This window comes from Peromyscus californicus, unplaced genomic scaffold (assembly GCF_007827085.1).
Source record: "Peromyscus californicus insignis strain IS unplaced genomic scaffold, ASM782708v3 Scaffold_5__1_contigs__length_169319896, whole genome shotgun sequence".
NCBI classification, from domain to species: domain Eukaryota; kingdom Metazoa; phylum Chordata; class Mammalia; order Rodentia; family Cricetidae; genus Peromyscus; species Peromyscus californicus.
Window position 1 is genome coordinate 29,090,622 of NW_026294573.1, and position 21,795 is coordinate 29,112,416.

Consider the following 21,795-nt stretch of genomic DNA (forward strand, 5'->3'; position numbering starts at 1 on the left):
ACTCAAACAAATACAACCAGCCTTCCAAGTCTGTGCATGTATGAACTCAATCAACCGTGTATGTATGCATGTGTGTGTGTATATATAATTTAATTGCCCATCTATATTGAACATGCAGACTTTCTTTCTCTCCCCAATTCCCTAACAATGTCATGAATTACACAGCATTTTCATTGTATTGAGCACTGTAAGTTATCTAGAGTTGACTTAAGGGAGATAAGAGCATGTATTAATAATATGTAAATACGATGCAATTGTATACAAGAGACTTGAGCATTGTGCTGGCTAGTTTTATGTCAACTTGACACAAGCTAGAAACATCTGAGAAGCAAGAACCATAATTGAGAAAATGCTCCCATAAGATTGGCCTGTAAGCAACTCTATGGGATATTGTCGGGATTAATGATTGATGTGGGAGGGCCCAGCCCACAGTGGGTGGGGCCACCCTTTGGCAGGTGTTCCTGGGTTCTACAAGAAAGCAGGCTGAGCAAGTCACAAGAGAACTAGCCAGTAAGCAGCACTCCTTTATCCCCTCTGCATCAGCCCCTGCCTCCAGGAGGTTCCTGCCCTGCTTGAGTTCTTGCCCTGACTTCTTTCCATGATGGACTGGAGGTGGAAGTGGAAGTGAAAGCAAACCCTTTCCTCCCAAAGCTGCTTTGGTCAGGGTGTTTCATCACAGCAACAGATCCACAGTCAGGGGAACGGATGGAAAAGCAGTTGACACCACAAAGATGGGAGCGTTTTCCAACAACTGTTCACACCATGCTAGACCTGGAAGCAGAAAGGATGGCAGGAACCAAGGGCTGGGTATGACCTTGAAGTACCTATGTCTAGCAGCTGGCCCTACCTCCTAAAAAGGGTCCTACAGCCTCCAAAAAATACCGTCCCCAGCTATGGAACAAGTATCCAAAGCCGGAGCTGAGCTAGTCAGGGGACATTCTAGATTGAATTCATAACAGGTTCTAATGAGTGGTAAGGTTGGAGTCACTTCCCTTCATATCATTCTCTGGTCTGGCCTTTCCTACAGAGTTTCCTAGGGGCTAGTGACGCTGAGCACCCCCATCTCTGTGACATGAGGGCAGTGACAGTGAGGAGCTGGTGAAGAGGCTTCTTTGTCTAGCTCCTGCTACTGTTTTTTTGTTCAAACTGCCCTGGGCCAAGACCCTAAGTGCTCAACACGGTGAACTGTGGGCAACTTTGCAGCTTGGCAAAAAGTTGCATTTCCGATGCCAAATGTTGACACACTGAATTCAGTGTCGACTGGGGACCTTTTAGAAACATTCAGCATAACATAATAGACTAATTCATTAGCACCCCATGGGTCTGAATGGGAAGAAGCCGATGCTCGGAAAACATGGCCTCAAGGAACGACAGATGAAAATATCTTTCCCATGATGTAACTGTTATTGCCGGGAAGTGGCATTAATTGTGATTGCTTATCTATTAATTTATTATAATTCTTTTTTTTTTCACCTCCAGGCTCTTACCTACACATGACATGCACCAGGGGCTCAGCTGGGGCTGATTAGCACAGGGTTATCTGGGAATGGCTCAAAGCTGGCTGATACCGATAATGGCAGCTGGGGTAATTAAAATGTCTTCTGCATGGGAGAAGCGACTTTGGAGACATTTTTTGAGGGGAAGGGTTGATGATGTGCATTTCCTAAGATAAATGCCAAATACCATTCCCCTTCCCAATACAGCCACCACTGACCAATGGGCATGAAAAGGGGGAGTCACGAGGTAGAGCCCCGAGCCAACGGGGCTGGAAGAAGATCCTGAAGCTGGCAACAGGCTGTGACCAGCGAAGAGGACTGAGGGGAACACAGAGGATGCCGTGACATGCGGGGGCTACTGGGATTGCCAATACACACTCCACCATAAAGCTGTCTGCATTATGGAGGCCACATCTTCCTGGAAGAGCCTGGTCTCCTATGCCTCAGAAAGGGGGATTGAGGGAGAACAGTGCCCTGAAGCAGCCATGGGCAAGAGCCCCAGTGAGAGCCTAAGCCAGGATCATTGATCTGTTGTGAGACTCTGGGAGAGTCATGCGATCTCTCTTGGTGTGGAGTAGAAAGCACACTCTCCCGTTGTGGCCTCGAAGGGAAAATTAGAGGATGTAGGCAAAGGACATAAGTGTGGGCGTCACTGAGAATTCACGAAGGCTCTGTTTACCCCATTACTGTCAATCACCATGCTGGACCATTATGGCCAGGCATCATGAAGAGTCTACCTGCTGGAGGAGGCTGGGGGCCCTGTAGTGGCAGTTGGCGGCAGAGGGTTTGGCAGCTGGAAAGCTTGTGTGGGAAATCCCTGTTGTCTGTTTGTTGCTGAATCACCTCTCTGAGCCTCAGTTTCCATTTCTGGGGGGAAACGGGAGAGTCACAGCTCCCATGATGTTCATTTTGAGGGATGAGGACACACAGGACGCAAAAGCAGGAGGTGCTTAATGAGTTTATTTGACACTTACATGGTAGTAAGTTCCAATGTTGTTCTAAGCACCTTTCCACTGTCCATGCTTTTAACACTGACCCTCTCAAGCAACACTGCTATTGTCCCTGTTTTACAGACACAGACATGAGGCAAAGAGAAGGCAGCACCTTGCCTAAGGAGGTGAGTTATCTTTTTTTTGTGGTGGTGGTGGTGGTGTGTGTGAGTGGTGTGTACACACGTCTGTGCAGAGACCAGAGGAAGACGTTGGGTGATCCGCTCTATCACTCTCCACCTTACCCCCTTGAGACAGGACCTCTCACTGAACTTGGAGCCAGGCTGGAGGCTAGAAAGCCCCAGGGACCTTCTGTCCCCACACGCCACAGCCGCTGCTGAGGTTGTAAGTGTGTGCAGCCACACCCAGTTTTTTATGTGGGTCCTGGGGATTTGAACTCAGTTCCCATGCTTGAGCTATAAGTGCTCTTAACCCCTGAGCCGTCTCCCACCTCACCCCCACCTCCAAACAATGAAGTATCTTAATCCCAGTCAGACACACCGGAGCCCATGGTCTGAACTGCCTGCAAGAGATGATGAGTACTGATCGTGCTGATTACAATCTAATGTGCACGGTGGTCCTTCATCCACTCATCTCCCACTCAGGCGTCACAGAGCACCTGCTGCGGGCCAGGCCCTCCGTGGGCACTACAGACAGACAGCCTTGCTCACAGAAGGAAGTTTTGGAGCTTGTGTGTGAGTAGTTTTGTGTTGGGTCCACCTCTGTTCATCCTCCCGGCTCAGAGCTGGGGACCTCAGCTTACCAGTGGATGGGTAAGTGGGAAGAGGAATAGCCGCATCAAGGAAGCAAGGCCTAGGGTAAATGGGCGCTGCGTGAGGCTGGAGGGGTGCGTGAGGCTGGAGGGGAGGGCTGGGGTGCTGGGATGCTGTTTCTGAGACCTTTGATCTCGACCGCCACGGAAAATGGCGTCACTGCAGAAGACACCGGAGCCAAGGGGCTGTCATCTCTAGTCTTGGTCTGGAATGCTGCCAGGGATCGAGCACCTTGCCCTAAGCTCCTGGTGACCAGCTAGGACACAGAATGACAGATAAAGACTAGGGTGAGGTGAGCCCTTAGGGAGAAGGTGCCCGGTCTCAGTCCCCAGTTCTCAGGGACCCTGTTTCCCCACGGTATTTTCATCAGGTGCCCAGGTCTGATTTACAAGCAGCAGAATGGGCCCTGAGAGCTGCCTGGGCACAGGGTGCTGTGAACGGAGGCTGTGTGACAATCAGGGTGTGCTGGTGACTACTCTGTGCCGGAGAGAAACCCTTGCTGGCAGCAGTGGCCTACTGCTGTGGTAGAAGTGCTCACGTGGCTGAGTGCAAGCTGTGAATACGGCATGGAGCTGTGAGAACATGGCTGATTCTCCAACTCCAACGCATCACTAAAGGGCTGGCCTGCCTCCTTGCCTTTGCTCACACTGTTCCTTCTGTGCAGAATACCCTTCCTCTCTCCCCCACCTGTTAGTGAGCGCCTATTGGTCCTTCAAAGCCTAGCTCAAACACCCGCTTTTTCTAGAAAGCCTGCCTCAAACTTCCCACCTGCTACCAGCCCTATAACCCCTAGCATCTCCTTGTGCGGTGCCCTATGGCGGTCTGCCTGAGGTCAAAGGTCAGCTGGATCAGAGCCAGATATGTAGAGGGAGACGGACTGGAAGGCCTCAGTCCTACCATCTTGAAATTGCCAGCTTAGCCCAGATGCTGGGTGAAGCTTTGTGACTGGTGCTCTATAAATGAAGAAATCATCTAGAGGATTGTGGGGCTGCAGGGTGGGACTACAGGTCCCTGAAGCGGGGAGGGCAGGGAGGGAGGGAGGGTTCGGCTGGCTCCAGGGCCAGGCAGCTCAGCAGTGGTGCCTTCTTTGGCACAGGACGCCATGATTCTGCTGATCTCAGATCACAGCTAATTATTCTAATGGGTTTAAATGGCCCTAAATGTCCTCAGGGTTTGGACAGGACCCATCTGGAGCCAGCAGGTGGGCTGTCCCCAGTGACGACAAGGGGCTGACTTCAGAACGGATGGTGCAGGATCCAAGGTGGCCATTCCAGGTGTGCTGGGAGGCCTTTGACAGGTGTGGGTGGGAGGGCAGTCTACAGAGTACTAATAGCCACTCTCTCCGGCTCTAAACCAACCAAGCTCTGCTCTCACCCCCAGGCCTGACCAGATTACTAGGCCTCCCAAGGAGGTAGACGCCCATTTTGCAGAGGAAGAAACGGAGGCATGGGAGGTCTGGTGACTTACTCAGGGTTCCCATACTAGTCAGCAGAGAAGCTGTTCTTCTCCACTCTGGCTCCAGAGACCAGGCCCGGGACTTTTCAAAAGCGGGCAGTTCACAGCGATATCACTGTCGTCTCACCTGGAGCAACAGCCACAACCTTAAGAAGGCTTGGGTCTGCTCCAGCTCTAGCGCTGTCCCCAGCAGGCTGGCCCAGGCCCATCTCAAGTAACCTTCACGAACAGAGGTCCCACCCTTCCTCACAGGACCCGGCGGTACGTTACCAGAGTGGTAAAGATGAAGTGGTAGTACTCGGTCATCATGCCCATAGCCATGGCCTGTGGGGAAGCAGAGTGTTAGCTGGGGGCATGGGACACTCCGGCATCCATTCACCCTCCATTCATCCGGGGCAGGGGAGCTGGGGGACGGGACGCTGTGTGAAGCTGTCTGCTCAGACCTAGGGTGTCCACTGAGACCTTGGGATTAAGACACGGACTGGCTGGTAGACAACAGTGGGTTCCCACTCCAGTCTATAGCAAAAGCATCTGGGGGAGTCTCCAGTGTGGGGGTTTGGGGGTCACATTCTCTCAAAGTCCCCAGTTCTGTGGGGCAGCAGGGAGATGTCCAGCTGTCTGGATTTTCAGTCTGTGTCTCTGGGCCTGTCACTCAGACATGCTGACAGAAGATTGAGGCGCCTCAAGAGCCTGGCTCTACATGGTGGGGCTCTTGGGGGACCAGGCTCGAGGGGGACGTCCTTAGCATGAGTGTCTCCCAGGAGCGACGAAACCTCCATGCTTCCCTGATCCCAACAGGCCACACAACATACCACATGCCCCTCTGGGATTGTTCTTGCACAGCAGTACGAGGTCTCTCTGTGTGATGTATCTTGTGTGTTTTATTAAAGGTCTGTAATCTATAACACTAATGACTATTAATGCATTTTCTACAGAGTTCCTCAGAAAGCAGCGCCCACCAAGGGTTCTGGAGGAAAATGTCACAGGGTCAAATAGACCTTGAACTGCTGTGTGTCCTCTGTCACCCTCATCTATGCTGGGAGGGCTGGGAAGAGGCCAGCAGCCGGGGAAGGCCTCAACCCCCTTTAAACCACTTTGAGCTCAGCCCGGGGTCTTCATCTGTAACTCTCGATGTTTTGCAGACCTGGGACTAATCTGAACTCCTAGCTGGATGACCTCAGGCCTGCTGCTTTCTCTTTGACCTTGGTCTCTTCACCGGTCAGTTGGCTGTAGTAATTAACCTCTACTTCCCAGGTCAACGAGGAGGGACAGATACCTGCCGAGTAACTCTTTGGTAACCAGTGCTATGACTGCCATTCTGTCACACATGCAGGGAAGAGAGGGGAAGCCCCAGGACAGTGAAGGTTACAGGGCTTCTGCATAGATGTCCCCACAGGGACCCTAGGGCCTCTGCAGGCCCCACATCAGAACCCCCCTCTCTGCTGTCCCATCTCATTGACACCCCCAGAGCTGTTTGAGGAGGGATTATGGATGAACTCAGCCCACAGAGGAGGTGGTGGTGGTGGTGACTCCATGATGGAACATGGAAGGGGAGGGGCAAGACAATAATTTTTTTTCCCTCTTAGGCAGGGCCGCATGTACCCCAAGCTGGCCTTGATCTTGAAGGATGGCTGAAGATGACATTGAATTTCTGATGCTCTGCCTCTACCTCCTAACTGCTGAGACTACAGGCATGCACCACCACCCGTGGCTTATGTGGTACAGGGGATTGGATTTGGGGCCTTGTGCATTCTAAGTAGGTACTCTACCAATTGAGCGATATCCCCAGAACTCAGGTTTCTCTTTGTCTCGTAACACCAAACATCACTATATAGCCCAGGCTGGCCTTGAACCATGATCCTCTTGCCTCCACTTCCTTTGCAGGGTACAGATATGGAGGCTACCAGTCGGGATGGCTACTCCAAGTGAAGGGTGGTACTTGAGCCCCTCAGGACTTTGAAAATGTCCCAGTCCCTGCTTGGCAACCCTCTTCTTGAAAGACCTGCACCACCTTGTGTCTTTGATTCTTGTGGTTTCTCTTGCTCATGTGTCCAAGTCCCTCCAGTCACCTGGAATACTTTCAGGGATAACAAATGGCCTTTTACATAGAGCACAAGCTCGATCCAATGGCTGGGGTTTCACTATGGTGGCCTGGAGTAGGTTGTAGGTCCTTTTGTGCTTGCTTGCTTTCTTTCCTTCCTTCCTGAGACAATTTCTCTCTGTAGCCCAGGCTATCCTGGAACTCACGTTATAGACCAGGCTGGCCTCAAGACTCAGAGATTCCCTCTGCCTCTGCCTCCCAAATGCTGGGATTAAAGGCGTGTGCCACCATGCCTGGCTGCTGTTACTTTTTTAAGTGGCTGGCAGAGCTTGGCTTCCGTTGCCAGCATGAGTCCTGTTTGGGAACGGAGGACCATCCAGGCTGGAGAACCATGCTCTTCTTCTGCCATAATTGCAAAGCTCAGCAGATTGTCTAGAGAGCAATCTCCCAGTCATAGGCAGGTGCTGTGGGGAATTAGTCACTGGGAGAGGCAGCGAGGCATCTGGGGACTGTACAGAGACGCTGAGGCCCGCCTTGCATCCCCTACACTCCACCAGGGATGTTCTCATGCCTCTTGCCAGCCTGGTGGAGGTGGGCTAGGAGGCAGTGTTTACTGGGGCGCTCTGAATACTAGGACACGACATGGGGGAAGATCGTACATCTTCAACACAATGGGAGTAAAAGAACCATCATTATACTGCTGGTGCTACTGAGGCACAGAGTCATAGTGGCCCCCAAGGTCATACGGCCACCAGAGAGACAGCTGGGATGCTTACTGAGGTCAAGCTCTGTACCTGGAAAAGAGGAGGTAGAGCCATGGCGGGCCCCAACCCTAACCCCTCAGCTTGGACAGTGTTCACCCCACCTGCTTGAGGATCTGGGCTGCCATGGTGTGGCTGCAATCAAAGATGATGCGGAACTCCCGGCCCCGCTTCATCTCCTTGAGCAAGGGCCGTGAGTCATCCGAGTCGATGGGGAGCTGGCGGATCTTCAGGCGAATGTTGTACCTGGATGGGGCCATGATGAGCTCCTGCAGCCGGATGAGACCTGGGGGGGGGGGGGGCAGGACACAGAAGACACACATGTGCATGCACGCAGAAAACATCTCAGGCATCTACTCAGATACCTCCACGAAGCATTCCTTATTTTCTGTGTTCAGAAACGATTCCCTACCCTCAAACGTCCCCCAATATCCACGCCAGTTTCGAGGGCTCTTCCCTCAGCCCCCTATTGCCTCCTCATTCTGCCGTGACTGGCGCCCCATAGCACCTGCCCCAGGGCCTTGACACTTAGGGAGTACTCAAACAACATTTCTGTAATTGGATTGACTTACTGTTTGCTTCGCCCCGCACTGAAAAAATCTATCCTCCACCTTGGCATTTTGTAAAAACCACTTAATCTGGGGACTTCCAGGGAAAACGGAATGTCACTTCCTGGAGACAAATGGCTTGCTTAGGTCTAATTAAGTTCATTTCCTTCCCTATTTCGAGCTCTGTTCTTGCTGACTCCTCTGTGGATTCTGGGAGGGAGGCTGCTTGCTGCTCTCCATTGCCCCTACCCAGGCCCACCGAAGGACGGCTGAGCCAGCAGGTGTCCCCTCCCTCCCTGCATTGTGCCCTCAGCACAGGCTCAGCAGCTGTACATGGTTCACACACCCATGTTCCATCCCCCACTCACTTATCCCAACTTTCCTGGGGGGAGCACCTCTTGCCCACTCCGAGTTTATATACTCAAGAAGGATCCATCCCAGCTCAGGGAACAAAGTACATGGCCCTGACCTGACCAATCCGCATATTCCCTGGGAATAGGAACACAGGGATTCTGTGATTAGCTAGTGGCAGGTAAGAAACAGCCCGTTTTATGCAAGCAAGGAGGATGGAAGTCTGGGGTCAACACATACAACTGGAGGTAGGATCCATCAGGGCAGATGTCAGAGAAGATTGGGGGCGGGGTGAGGGAAGCATGTCCTAATGACACCATTTGAACCCCTGGGTCAAACAGTACTGTAAACTGATGCTGTCCTCCAATGTCTTAGTAAAGGCTACCAATAAGAACCACACGCACAAGAGTCTGGGCGGTGGTGGCACACGCCTTTAATCCTAGCACTCTGGAGGCAGAGGAAGGTGGATCTCTGTGAGTTCGAGGCCAGCCTGGTCTACGGAGAGAGTTTTAGCACAGCCAGAGCTGCACAGAGAAATCCTATTTTGAAAAAAACAAACAACAACAACAAAATATTGTTTCTAAAGAACCACCCACGCACACTCATACATGTGTTTCTTAAGCTAACGTGCACTGAATTAACTTCGTAGTCACCTATTACAATGCTTCCTATCTGGACACCATCTCCCTACTCTCTCGTTGAACTCTAGGACCCTTCCAATGGAACCCCAGTTTCCAAAGCAATCCCTCATACCCAGCGTAAGGCTATCTAGCTCTCCCATTCCTGGGGGTTGCTTCCACCAGCCTCTTGTGCCAGGGAGGCTGTAACCCAATCTCCCAAAGAGCTCCAAAACTTCCATGGGTTCTGGATGCACAGGTGGAAGAACTCTGCTTCAAACGGGCCTCGGAATCCTGCCACCAGAGGCGATGAGGGAGGGGAGGGGGGCAGCAGACTTCAGCAAGGGAGGGGCCACAAGCTATCCCCGTCATACCCAGAACCTCTACTTCTCCAGTAGTTCTGGGTTCTTCCTCGGCTACTGCTGGCCTTTCCCATCCGTTCCCTGGAGGCCCTCCATGCCCACTTCACTTCTGCCCACTCATTTTTCTGACTCTTGTTCAGCATTAGCCGGCCTGTGGGCTCTGGAGACCCAGATCGTGAGGACAGGGACAGACTGGATGCTGGAGTGGAGGCCACCAGGGCCGTCTTGTCAGCCAAGCACATCACCCTGTGTAATGCATAACGACCCACATTCTCCAGCAGCAAATGTCAGACTTCCTTCCCATCAGTGGAGTCCCCAAGGAGACTGAGGCTCCTTCTGGCCCACCTCCAGAGGACCAGGCTGTCTGTGTTTGCCTGCGACCGAGCTTTCCTCTGCCTGCCTCCTTAATCAATCCCTCCCAAGAATATCCGCACTGAATCACAGTTGTTGGAATGGCATTTTTCACTTATGAAGCACTTCTGTGCTCGTAGCCCCATTTAGCCATCTCCGGATCCTGGGAGGCACGCAGGACAGGAACCTTCATGCTGGGGGAGTAGATAAGGAATCGGAGGGCCAGAGAGGTTAAGGGACCGCCCTTAATTCCGAACCACGCCACACCTAGGATCAGGTTTTGAGAAGCAGTATTCTGCCTTCTAGGCAGAGACCTTTTCTCCACCCTAGGGCTTTCCCCCTCCCTAAACCTTTTCCTTTCAGCCCTGGCGGGAGTTTGTGCACAGATTGGATTAGGAAGGTGGAAACATGGCACAGCCCAAAGGTCACCTCCTCCGCAGCCGCTCTCCTTGAGGCTACCACTGTGAAAAGGATGAGCCGAACTCCTCACCCCTCCCTAGATCCATACCCCATTTGCATGGAGCTGGGCAGTGCCCACCCACCAGGCTCCACATTGTCATTTGGTTTGTTCAGTGGGACATTAACAAGCATGATGGAACTCCACACTGGCTGATTCTCTTGCTCCTTGGCCATGGTTAGGACAACAATGCCTGGGTTAGTCTGCTGGAGAACAGACACACGTGGAAGAGAGCCAAGGGCAGCCTAGAGCTACCAGCAGGCAGGCAAGTAAGCCAGCTGAAACCAAAGAAGCAGCTGGCCAGGCCCAGTAAGCCGCTGACCTGGTAGACTCAGGAGCTAAAGCAATGTTTATTGTTTTAGGCCACTGGATTTCGGGGGGTGGTTTGTTACACAGCTTATTATAGAAAGAGCTAACAGATGCATCCTTGGCTGGCATGCCAAAAGGAGGGTGGCAATGTGCCAGTCCTTGTGACGGTTAGGAGCCAGGCAGTGTCAATCTTACTCCCATTTGACAGTGCCGAGGAGTAGTAGGCATGGGTTCCATGAACTGTAGAAGACTGTCTTCTAGAAGGTTCACAGACAGACCTTTCTTGTTGATAAGGGGTGTGGGTCACATTAAGACAAATCCGTTTGTCTCCTTCCTGCTTGGGGAGTCAGCATCTGGTGTTGTCTGGAGCTGCAGCAACACTACTGTGCCCAGGAAGTGAAGGTCAAGAGGGTGTCACGATACCCACACGGCACTCTGACCTAGGCGAGCTGCTAAACGAGCCTGAGAAAGGCCCGGCCCATAACCTCTATCCACAAGAAAACTAAGTGGCGATTGCTTGAGTTGATTTGAATTGGGTTGGCCCATCAGCTAAAACGTGCAACTGGACGTAGCCCTGCCACACATAGCCAGAGCCTGCTAAAGACACTGTGTTTCCCACCTGGTGGTGGTCCAGCCTGGTGAAATGTCTCGGTCAGAGGAGTATGGCTTCTGCTTCCCACTACCTGTTTTCAATGCTATGTTACTGTTTAATGCAAGTCTGAATCCTAGAGCCCAATGTTTTCTTGACCCAACCCCATCTCTCATTGCCTCCACTATAAGTACCTTTTAAACTAAACTAAACTGAGACAAATTGAAAATCAAACTGAATTAAACGCTAATGAAATATTTCAAGAAAGAGTATATTAAGCACTGGGAAGGTGAAGAAATTAAGGCATGGTTATCCTATATTTTTTGAATGGTTAATCAGAGTATAGGACAGTCAGGGTGCTGGGAGTGTATCTCAGTGGTAAGATGCCGGCCCAATATGCACAAGGCCCTGAATTTGATTTCTAGCATCTTGTATAAAAAAAAGAGTCGAGGGAATGGTACTATCCGGAGGTCACTGGCAATTCCAGGCCATCAGAGCTGAGGACCAAGCAACATGGATTTGTGGGTAGACCTAGGGCTCAAAGACAGGAAGCTGCAGACTTCAGCATCAGCTCTGAGTGGTGCCACTAGCATGGTGCCTGTCATGCTGGCAGATGTCCTTGCAAAGCCTTGTGTCTCCCCCACCCCCTACCCCGCCTGGAGGCCCTACACCCCTGGGCAATGGTTCAAGCTAGAATCTGCTCTGCCCACTTACTTGTGACACTACAGTCATCCTGACTGTATCTGTTTCTTCTCTTCCATTCTGCTCCCAAGTTCTCTTCCAGGCAACTCCTTGAGGTGAAGTCTGGCTTCCTTTGTTCCTGTGGGGACCATTCAGTCCCCCCAGCTTTTTGCTCTCATTCCAACCCTTCTCACACTCGGCTCTCCCGGGTGTCTACTGAAACTCGGCTTTCATTATTCCAAGGTTACGCTTGACAGCACTCAGTGGTGCTCCGGTACACACAACGTAAAGTCTGAAGCCTGCGGCTGGATGTCAGCCCTGCACAGCCAGCCGAATCCCATCTGTCTCCCTTTCCCTGCTCACACTCCATACTCAATCCTCTCCCCAGCCAGGCTGGCATCTCCAGAACACTGCCCCACCCTGCCCCACCTCCTCTCCTCGGCTCACATTGTTCCTTTCATCTGCTATGCCCACAACAGGCCCAATTCTGTCCTTCTGTCCCTTTATCTTCAAGGCCCAGGGCAAAACTCTCTCCTCTTCCGGTAACCAGCACACACTGGCCAAAGCCACAGAGCTCTCTTGCACCCAGGTGCCTGGACCTCTGACTACTTGTCCTTGCCATTTGATTCTTAGCTCTGATGGCCAAGAATTACCACTGCCCTATAGTGAATCACCTGTCTCCTAGAATATGATGTAACTCCTCAAAAAAATAGGGTAGGGGTATCTTCATTTCTGCACCCTTTTCCTGCAAGACTTAGAGTTTAATTCAACATGATTTTCAACTCACCCCAAGTCAGTTCAACCAATGCTTTAAAAATGTCCACATTGTACCAAGCTTGTGCTGACTCCTAGAGGCACAGAGAACCTATGATCTGGAAGCAGAAATGGGCTCATAAACGTTTTGGTTTTTTTTCAGCAGTTCTCAACCTGTGGGCCACAACCCCTGCAGGGGTCCTCTATCAGATATTCTAAATACCAGATATTTAATTGCAATTCATAACAGTAGCAAAATTACAGTTATGAAGTAGCAACGAAAATAATTTTATGCTTGGAGGGGTCACCACAACATGAGGACCTGATTAAAGGGTCACAGCATTAGAAAGGTTGAGAACCACTGGTTGAGAAAGGTAAGACCACCAAGTTGCAGAGACACTAGAGAGGATTGGGCACCCTGGAGTGCCCCATGGTGACAGAGCCTCCTGCTGGGATCGCAGGGGAATGGGCTGCCATTTGAGGACTGCCAGTAACATGGAGCTCCGTAGCTGTTCGCAGCATCCTGACTCATCTTGTCTGTGGGCTTGCATCCTGCTATTCTCGACCCCCATTAGGAGGTAATCAAGAGCTGACACGGAGCCCAGGTAGCTGAGAGCTGGAGGGCTTTTCAAGGCTGCATGTGCTACCTCTCGAGACACGTAGGGAGAGCCAGGTCAGGCGGGTTAAGTGACTTGCCAAGGTCACTGTTGTTGAAGAGGCTGGGCTAAGAATTGTCTTGAGATTCAAGTCTTGGGAAAGAAAGAGGAACCAGCTTCGTGCTGGCTAACAGTAGGGGCCTTGGGCTCAGACAGGCCTGCCGGATGGTGTGGGTTGTGATACCATCTGCGGACAGTGGGCGGGGTCTGTTACCTTGCGGAATCTTCCTTCCCTCCTTTCTGATTTACCACCCCATAGAGTCACTGAGAGACTTGTGGAATTAAAAGAGACTGTCCTGGCACTGCTTGACTCCTGGTACACTGAGCAGTCTCTCCCATACACCCACCCGGAGGAGGAATGCCTGCTCTGTCTCCAGAGAGTGAACCTCCTGAGGGCAGCTGAGGCGAAGGCAGGGTCTGGCGGTCACTCCCCTCTCCTGACCACAAGGTCCAAAGGTAAGGCCCAGAACATTTGATGGAGCCTGTCTGTAGTGGCTATCTGCTCCAGGCCTACACCAAGGGGCCCAGGACTTGGGAAGTAAAGGGTAACACGCTATACTAAGAGGGTTCTGGAAGGTGAGTACCATGATAGATTAGCATGGCTAGGCAGGAATGGACTAAAGCAGGCCCTGTGCAGAAGAATGGATGCTGATATGATCCCAGTCGGGCAAGGCATTAGTAGAGGATGGGCACCTCTGCACCAGGGGGTCCAGCCCAGGCTTTTCCTTCTTCCTCGCTAGAGCATGTGACCCAAGCCCAGAGCTCATTTCTATGGCCCTGGCCCTGGCTGGGGCCGGCAATCATGTAAGTAGGAAGGAAGCTGGTATCTGAGCGCAGAGAGGCATGAACAGGGGTGCCTGAGGGGAGGCAACGCAATGGGGGAAGGGTGCTGTGTGCAGGTGTCCCGAGGATCTGGAACTAACCTCCCCTGCACTTCGAGCCAGGTTTCTGTATATACTCTTCCCTCTTTATTCCGGAGCCTCCCCATGAGGAAGGAGATGAAGGAACGGAGTAGCAGGCCAGCCCACAGGCGGGAGAGCAGGGATTTACACCCAGCACAAACACACTACACCAGGCCACACAATGAGTAAACTGTGAATGGGTGTGGAGAATACGGACATGCCTCCTGCACACGGGAGGGTACAGGTGTAGGAGTGCGGGCCACCGGCGGCAGGTGGCTATGGAAGTGCCAGCACAGGCCAATGCTTGGCAGGTGCCAATTGCAGATCTCAGTACTCCGCTGCAGAAGATGATGCAAGCATGCTGGGGAGGGGAGAGCCCCGTGTGAGCCAGGCTGGGGTTGAATAAGGTATGTGTGTGACTGGTGTGCACGGGTGCGAGAGACCCTGGGGGCAAGTGTCAGTGTAACTGGCTGCTTGCTGGTGTCTGGTGTCAGACGTGACCTTCTCCTCAGAGGCAGCTCTGCTAGGCAGGCAGACAACCCTAATCTTGGCGCGCTGCTCCCTCACCCCTTCCCCAGACTCGGCAGGTCTAGCCACCCACCTGTACTGTCATCATAGACCACGGTTGCTGACCGCCACTTGAGGGACTGGACCAAGTCGAGGATGGCATGGCTGAGAGAGGCGTAGTCGGGGTAGAGGTTCACATAGAAGGTGTCTTTGTTGTCCAGGGGGTGGTGCTTCCAGCGAAGTTGGATGTGGGGCACCTCCAAGGCGTTGCAGATGGACTGGACAGCATTGGTGCAGGAACCCTGTGATGGTCCGAAGATGGCTACCACACCCAGTGCCAACTGGTCACAGGCTGCAACAGAGTGGAGGGGAACACAGGGGTCAGTGGGGTGCTATGCACACCGGGAGTGGGCAGTGATGTTGACAATCCCATAAACACACAGGGAAAAGTCCAGAGGGAAGCTGGGGTGTGTGAGAACAACTCATGAAGTCTCAGTTTTCTCATCTGAGCAACAGGGCTGTCACAGTCTCTCCTTCATCTGACACCAGAGAGGTAAGAAGAAACAATTATAAGCCCAGCTGTGGAGGACACTGGCTCTATAAGCACGCTATACAACCGTGATGTTTTTGTAGGTGGCCTCCCAGCTTCCAGACAGTGTTGAGATGCTCATGTTGGTGTGGAGGGCACGGCTGGTGATAAAGATAAAGTCTGTGGCATCGCAGTCATGGAGAGGAAGCCAGCAGGGATGGCAAGAGACGTGAGTGGAGAGAGAAAAGGAGATAAAAACGGGGCTTCTGTGGACCATTGTGTCAGTGAGATGGTGCTGCTGATAAAGATGCCGTCAGGGAAATGATGGTGTTGACAGAAGGAGGGATGATGCTGCTGGTGTTGACAAGACTGGTGGTGATGACCATGTTGTCATAGCAACAATGGAGATGATGGTGGTAGAGGTAGGGATGGAGGTGACAGCATGGGTAGGGATGACGAGAATTGTGGTTCTGACGTTTGCGGTGGTGATAGATGACAGCAGCGCCCACACTAGACTCCATTCTCCCACAGGTGCAGAGTCTAGGCCTACTTGGCCTCCTTCCTGACTTCCACTTCCTTTTTCTCCTCGTCCCCTCTCTACATCTGTTTTCTAGTCCTTCCATGTTTCTTCCACCTCTAAGAATCTTCCAGGATGGAAGAACTCTGCTACCAACAAGGCCCAGGACAGAGGTTGTCAGAGCAGTAGCAGCAACAACAACAGCAGCCTTGCTTCCTTCCAGATGTTTCCAGGGCAGCAGCCAACCTTGTCCTGGCAGTCCTGTGCATACACTGCAGTAATTACATTATTTGTGGCTTCAATTTTGAATCCATTTTCTGGTCATTTTACAGTAACTCGATGGTTCACAGTCATTGTAGGAGTCCCCAGCCTGAATACACCCTCCCTTCCACGGCAATTGTAGTTATAGCTGAAATTATCCCAATCAATTTGTGTCTTAAAAGGAATTGAGCCACCCAGAGAATAAGTGCAGGCAGAGGAGCCTGGGGAGTGCTGGGTCGATTCCAGCCTGCTCTGGCCAGGCTTGGAAGAAAACACAGTGCTTTCTGAGCTGCTGGCTCAGATCCTGCTTGGCAGACATTCTTCTTTTAATTTTCCACAAAACACTTCAAAATAAAGGCAATAGTGAAAGTCCCTTTTAATAGGGAAAGGCCTCCTGGGCCTCCAGCAGGAGGAAGGACGAATTCAGCCGGAGCTGGTGGGGTAGATGGTGCCAGGTTTTGTGTTTCTGTGTCCCTTTGCCCCACGTGACCTAAGGTGGTTGGATCCAGCTTGGGGGTGGTGGTAGTGGTGGTGGTGGTGGTGGTGGTGGTAACATCATCTAGAAACAATTACTTATCACTGGATTCTTCAGAATTGGGCCTAAGCGCTTCTTGTTGGAAGGGTCCTAACAAAGCTCCTAAGGAATGCAACCTGAAAATCAAAGATGAAAAGGAGTACAGACCAGAAGAGTGTGCAGCTCCTGGGGAAGATGGGAATGTTCCGTGGGATCTAGCCCAGCAGAAGAAAGCCTGGAGGATCAGACAGCATTGCTTCCATCTATGGAAGAGGGAGGCTACCTGCCAGATTTGAAAACCTGAGATACAGTGCCATACACTAACCCCCCCTGCCTACGTCTGTGTGTGCATGTGCTGGCAATAGAATCCAAGGCATATGCCAGATGAGCGCTCTACCACTGGACCACACTCCTACTTGAGTGTATACCTTTGTGGCTGATTAAAATTCTATTGTTTAATTATGTGCCAATCTGTCTGTTCTCTTATAGATGGTCCTTTCATCCATTTTCTGGCTTATGGTTGTTAACAGAAAAATGACTAGATAGAAGTATCTTTCTGTGCAAAAGGTTTGGTAGATGAATAGTGTGGTGGTTTGAAAGAAACCGGCCCCCACAGAGAGCAGCACTTTAGGAAGTATGGCCTGGTTGGAGTAGGTGTGGCCTTGTTGGAGGAAGTGTGTCACTGTGGGAGTGGGCCTTGAGTTCTCCTATGTTCAAGCTATACCCAGTGTGGAACACAGTTCACTTCCTATTGCCTGCAGATCAAGATGTAGAACTCTCAGCTGCTCCCTCCAGCACCCTGTCTCCCTGCACATCGCCATGTCCCACCATAAAGATAATGAGCTAAACCTCTGAAACTGTAAGGCCAGCCCCAATTAAATGTTTTCTTTATAAGAGTTGCCGTGGTCATGGTGTCTCTTCACAGCAACAGAAATCCTAACTAAGACACATAAATACACGCAAACAATGCTGTGGTGAAGCTGAATCCATCCTACCAGCCTTGTGTACAAGAAACAAATCTCAGCAGTCACGTCTCACCACACACAGAGACAAATCAGTGAGCCAGCCATGAAAGACACAACCACAGGACTCCCAGAAGCAAACGGGGGGAGACTGTCTTTGGGACAGACGAAGAAAGACTTCTTAACCAGAACACACAATGGGAATTATTAATAAATCAGACTTGTGACAACGAAAAGCTTTGCTTCTCATGAGATACGAATACTAAGAGAGCACTAAAGGCAATCCCACATATAATGGATATAATACATATAGAAATGCATAAAGTCACACACACCCAAAATGACTCTTCCAGAATATATAAAAAACTCCTTTAAGTCAACAAGGAAATAACAAGCAGCGCAATTTTTTAAAAGGTCATTGAAAGGTTCAAAAAAAGCACTCCAAAAAAAGGAGAAAAAGAATATTCAAATGACCTATTCAATATTCAAATTAGCACAGTGGGGCATGGTAGGTCTTATGGGGCAATGGGACACAGAAGCACAAAACCTGGCACCACCTACCCGACCGGCTCTGGCTGAATTAGTCCTTCCTCCTGCACTGAGCCCTACGAGGCCTTTCCCCATTAAAAGGGACTTCCATTGTCTAATCATCTGATAAATATAAAAGAAAACCACAATAAGACAACCACTTAACAAATCAACATAATGGCTTAAAATCTTTAAAAAAAAATCTTAAAAAGTCTAACTGACCTTCCTGCATGTTAGCATAGGTGGAGGACACCTGTCAGCCTTGTGCGTGGCCGTGGGAGTGCAAATTTGTGCAACCACCTATGAAACTGTTTGGCTGAACACGTGACCCCGTGCTTCAACTCCTAAAAACACACTCAACAAAACTGGGTACCTGTGCCCCCTGAAGACAAGCACACAGCCGTTCACAGAAACACTGAGCAACTCTAGGGCTTGTGGAGAGTGAGATGGCATTTTTCAAAGGGCCATGAGTACTGCCGGGTTCGACACTGCAGGTGATGGGTCGTGGGACCCAATAAGCAAAGCTCATAAAGGAGATGCTGAGTGACTCTAGCCTAACCTTAGGACCTCTGAGGCCAGGTCGAAGCAGTGCATGTCAGCAGCACGGAGTGACGGCAGCCATAAGCAGACAGCACAGTCACAGGGGTTCCCAGAGGCCCTCGAAGGGGCTCGCCTGCTCGCTGGCTTCATCTGGGCGCTAGGGATGCTGTCCTGAACTGACTTAGACAGGTTTGTTTCTCTCTGAGTACTCCCTGGCCAAGCCCAGGCTGGACTCTTTTCTCCTGCATCATTCTCTGTGGTCCCCAGGCCTGGCTCCATCTTCCCAGCCACGAGAACCGGAAGTTCTGCAATGGCAGGGGACTGGCCATCTCCTCCTTTCTCACCTTGTGACCCCTAACTTCTGCCACACAGCAAATGCTCACCAGGGACTCCTGTCTTCCTGCAAATCCATCCTGCTGTCCATGTCACCCTTGTCCTTACTGTTTCCCATATCCTTCAGAACACAGCTGAGATACCCCCTTACTCCAGGAAGCCCTCCTGCTTGTGCCAGCACTTGTGGTGGATCATGACCATTCTCTGGCTGTCGTGGCTGTTGGTCCTATGACCCAACTTCCTAATATCTTGGCTGTGACCTGTACAGGGGCGAAGCTTTGTCTCCCTCTGGGATTATCAGGAGAAATTTAAAGTGACTTCAACATACCGGGAATTTGTTCATCCTGTCTCTCACTTGTATATCAGGTCAGACCCTCACTGATGACTTTGTGCACTCTGGGTACGGGTCCATGATAGGTGAGCTGGTTAGTTTTGTCAACTTGACACAAACTGGAGACACTTGGGAGGAGGGGATTGCAACTAAGGAATTGCTCCCATCAGACTGGCCTGTGGGCATGTCTGTGGGCTATTGCCTTGATTGATGATGCAAGAGGGCCCAGCCTACTGTGGGTGGTGCCACCCCGGCAGGTGGTCCTGGGTCTTATGAGAAAGCAGGTGAGCACAAGCAGGGGAAGAGAAGCAGTGAGCATGGTCTCTGCTTCAGCTCCTGCCTCCAGTCTCTGCCTTGGCTTTCCTCCAAATTGGATTTGGTCCGTGTTTTATCATAGCAACGTGAAGCAAACTAGGTTACATAGTACAGTAATAGGGACTTTAATAGGGACTGTAGTCTGGTGGAAGAGAAAGACACACACACACACACACACAGAGACAGAGACAGACAGACAGATAGACAGAGACAGAGAGACACACCTAGGAGTTGAGATTGCAAAAAAAAAGTCTAGGGTTATAAAGATGGAGGTGAGGAGGCCTGGCCTTATCTTATCAAGAATATAAGGAGAAGAATGAGTTAGTTCAACACCAGCAAGGCTGGGTGCAGGTAGGGTGGGCGTATTTGAAGCAAGGGGAACAGGATGTACAAAAGCCCCGAGGAGGGAGATAGAGCTAGAATGCATAACTCAGTCTAAGGGACTGGGTGCCCAGATATAGCAGGAAGGTCAAGCTGGGGCTACATTGGCCAGGATCTACTGATGCCCTGAGGATGGGGCACACTATCTAAGGCTCTAGGGGAGTAAGCTGTGTGGTCTGATACGGATGGTTCTGCCTCTGGCTGGCTTCTGGGAGTGGATGGTTCTGCCTCTGGTCTCTGTGGACACCTGGCAGTAATGCATAGGAAGTGTAAGTGCTGGGAGGAAGTGCCCTGGGAAGGCTCCCAAACTGTGCTCTGCTGCCACCAGGCTGGGGAAGGTGCCTATGCTGGATCACAAAACATCACTAGCCAGACAGCGACAGCATAGCCTCCGAGCTCGCTGAACCCATGAGGGCCTCTGATCTGACTCCAGGCGTTTGCTGAGACCTGAAATTTCTGTGGCTAGGTCTGATCCGGTGCAGTCATTAACACATGGGTGTCAGCATGGCAGGGAGATGGATTGTTTGCTTCCTGGTGCTGGCCGCAGGGTATGCTGGGAACAATCAAGAAGACTAGTTCAGGGAGGCAGGGTTCAGGACTAAGCCAGGGAGCGTGGAGTGATGCTCATGAACGTCAGACATGAGAGCTCAACCTCATGGAGCCTCTGACCTTAGGTACACACTGGAGAAGAGGGAAAGCCCTTGTGGGAGTCAGGCCTGGCCTTGATGGCCGAGTATGTGGAGGGCCAGGGAGCTGAGTGCACCCACAGCAAAGTCCTGTTTATTATTAGAGTGTCAGACACAGTCCTAAGCACTTAATAGAGGCACTCTGTCCAACACAGCTGAGGTCAGAGTTGTAGGGATGTCAGCGTCCATCCTCTGCAGACTCAGTGAGCTCAGAAGCTAACCCACAGTGGGACTTCAGAAAACAGAGCCACTGGCAGGTAACATCCTGGCGGCTCTGCTCCTGGCAGCCCGGGAGATCAAGCGAATTAGAAACCAGGAACTCCTTAGAGAGACAAGGCTAGCCTGTGGGCGAGTCTCAGCCTGCCATGGATGATGCTAACCCCTCGCCTCAATTTATAGGGGTCCTAGAGAGTGACTCTTAGGTTCTCTTCATTCACTGATACGTTCAACAATTACTTCACTGAGCAGTTAGTACAGTTCCTTATCCTTCAGGTGCCCCAGAAATGGAGCAAATATCAAGAGAGTCTTCCCTTCAGTCATCTGAGGGAGAAGATAAAGTACATTAAAAACCCAATGATTTAACTAAAAATTGTGATATGAGCTTTGATGGGTTATGATATCATATTTCGGAAAGGATGACCTAGTCATTTTGGAAATGAGATTCCTTAGGCTTGAGATCTTTAAATGGTTACATGGAAATCTAAGGTTCTATGGAAGCTATTTCCAGTTATCTAAGCCTTTAAGTTGAATTTGAATTAAATATATATGTAAAAATATAGTTCAGATATGCAGTCTCCCTCGGGATCCGCAGGGAATTGGTTCCAGGACCCCCTGCAGATATCAGACTCGCAGATGCTGGGTCCCTGGCGCAGAGGGGCTTGGTATTTGCATATATCTTCCACACACTACGCCTTATGCTCTATCGTCTCAAGACGCCTCATCCCACAATGCAATGCAAATGCTATGTAAATAGGCGCTGTGCTTATTGTTTAGGGAAAATGACACAGAAAAGTCTATATATGTTTAGTACAGAAGAAATTCTTTTTTTTCCTCTTGGCGTTTTTGGTTCATGGTTTGTTGAAATCATAGACGTAGAGCCTATGGGCCTGGAGGGCTGGCACACATACATGAGATTATGTATATGAGCTGTCTTTTAAAAGACATTAAAATGGGGCTAGAGAGATGGCTCAGTGGTTAAGAGCACTGGTTGCTCTAGCAGAGGACCCAAGTTCAGTTCCCAGCACCCACACAGCAGCTCATAATCAAACCCCATTTCCATGGGGATCTGACACCCTCTCCT

The 21,795-nt window shown here is 50.9% G+C and overlaps 1 protein-coding gene across 2 annotated transcripts in view; it reads right to left on the reverse strand.

The window, feature by feature from the left end:
- Grik3 (glutamate ionotropic receptor kainate type subunit 3) overlaps positions 1-21,795 on the reverse strand; it is a 222,676-nt gene that overhangs the window by 61,597 nt on the left and 139,284 nt on the right. For both annotated transcript variants that reach the window (XM_052718078.1, XM_052718079.1), the window contains exons 3-5: positions 14,693-14,950; positions 7,620-7,801; positions 4,984-5,037 (exon numbers count right to left, since the gene is read on the reverse strand). In XM_052718078.1, coding sequence (XP_052574038.1) covers positions 4,984-5,037; positions 7,620-7,801; positions 14,693-14,950 — 494 coding nt within the window. The remainder of the gene's footprint in view (positions 1-4,983; positions 5,038-7,619; positions 7,802-14,692; positions 14,951-21,795) is intronic.